This window comes from Notamacropus eugenii, chromosome 4, assembly GCF_028372415.1.
Source record: "Notamacropus eugenii isolate mMacEug1 chromosome 4, mMacEug1.pri_v2, whole genome shotgun sequence".
In the NCBI taxonomy this organism is placed as follows: Eukaryota; Metazoa; Chordata; class Mammalia; order Diprotodontia; family Macropodidae; genus Notamacropus; species Notamacropus eugenii.
Window position 1 is genome coordinate 56,246,934 of NC_092875.1, and position 1,640 is coordinate 56,248,573.

Genomic DNA, 1,640 nt, shown 5'->3' on the forward strand with positions numbered 1-1,640 from the left:
ATAAGAGAGCCTGAAGGGATCTCATGAATCATTTAATACAACGTTTTCATTTTACTCATGAGGAAAATGAGTCTTATTTAAGGGAAGAAACCATTCAGATTTGTATATGGAGGATATGAGAAATCTGTTGGTCAAATTTAGGTCTTTTGAATCCAAGTCCTGGACTTTCCTCCCCATCTAAGTCAGATTTATCTGTATTTTTACTTTAACACATTTTTATCATTTCTTTCTTCACAGGAAAAAAACTGCATGGGACCAGTCAACCAAACCTATGTTTCTGAATTCCTCCTTCTAGGATTTTCTGAGAAGCCAGAGCATCAGCTGTCCCTCTTTGGGCTGTTCCTGAGTATATATTTGGTCACAGTAGGTGGGAACCTTCTCATCATGCTGACCATTGGTTCTGACTCCCACCTCCACACCCCCATGTACTTCTTCCTCTCCAACCTGTCTTTGGTGGATCTCTGTCTGGTATCTACCTTGGTCCCTAAGGTGCTGGTGAACCTCCTGACACACAGTAAGGCCATCTCCTATGCTGGCTGCCTCACCCAGATGTGCTTCTTCATGCTTTTTGCTTGTTCAGATAACTTACTCCTCACTGTGATGGCCTATGACCGCTTTGTGGCCATCTGTCACCCTCTGAAATATGTAACTATCATGAGCCCACAATTATGTGGTCTACTGATTTTACTGTCATGGAGTATCAGTCTTGTTAATGCAGTGTTCCATAGTCTATTGGTGATGAGACTGTCATTCTGCTCAGAACGTGAAATTTCAAACTTTTTTTGTGATCTTACTCCAGTTCTCAAGCTCTCTTGTACGGATACCCATATCAATAATATTTTTGTGTATTTAACCACTGGACTTCTTGGTGTTCTTCCTTTCACAGGGATCCTCTTCTCTTATACTCAGATCTGTTCTTCTATATTGAGGGTTCCATCCACTGAGGGAAAGTGTAAAGCATTTTCTACCTGTGGGTCTCACCTCTCTGTTGTTTTACTATTCTATGGAACAAGTATTGGAGTATATCTGAGTTCCTCAGTTACACACTCTTCTTGGAAGAGCTCATTTGCCTCTGTGATGTATACTGTGGTCACTCCCATGTTGAATCCCTTCATTTATAGCCTAAGGAATAAGGACACAAAGAATGCTCTGAGAGGACTCATTAGCAGATTGGCTTCCTCAGTGACTGGGCATAGCTAAACCTGAGATTATTGCACAGACAATTTACCCCTAAACGCTAATAGTCATAATTCTCAGTTTGAAAACATGAAGTTTTCATGTTTTTCATGTTTTTTCAAGTTTTCATGCCTCAGCATCCCACTTTCCTTCCTGTCTCTTCTCTTTTTGACTTTAGATGACATTGACCATCTGTTTCATGGACACTATTTCTTAGTGCTGCCATGACATTGATAGTTCACATACCATGTTTGGTTTCATGAAAAGATCTGTTGGTTTACAGAAGCAATCTATATGTGATGTCACAAGAGCTATTCCTCCATGTACAAGTTGTACATCACTGAGCAAGTCTCTTGAAATATCTGAATGTTAATTTCCTTAATTGTTAAGTGGAGATAGTTATATCTCCTGTTTCCCTGTGGTTCAAATGACTTGGCACATATACAAATACTTTGTAATCTGTA

At 39.8% G+C, this 1,640-nt stretch overlaps 1 protein-coding gene across 1 annotated transcript; it reads left to right on the plus strand.

Annotated features, from left to right (window-relative positions):
- The first annotated feature begins 249 nt into the window (after nucleotides 1-249).
- On the plus strand, nucleotides 250-1,329 carry LOC140499555 (olfactory receptor 7C1-like). The gene has a single exon (XM_072601149.1). The coding sequence runs from the start codon at nucleotides 250-252 to the stop codon at nucleotides 1,198-1,200; it is 951 nt and encodes a 316-aa protein (XP_072457250.1). The 3' UTR covers nucleotides 1,201-1,329.
- The last annotated feature ends 311 nt before the right edge of the window (nucleotides 1,330-1,640 follow it).

Excerpts from the sequence above, each read along its gene's own strand:
- LOC140499555 (XM_072601149.1), top strand. The coding sequence starts at position 250 with ATGGGACCAGTCAACCAAACCTATGTTTCTGAATTCCTCCTTCTAGGA.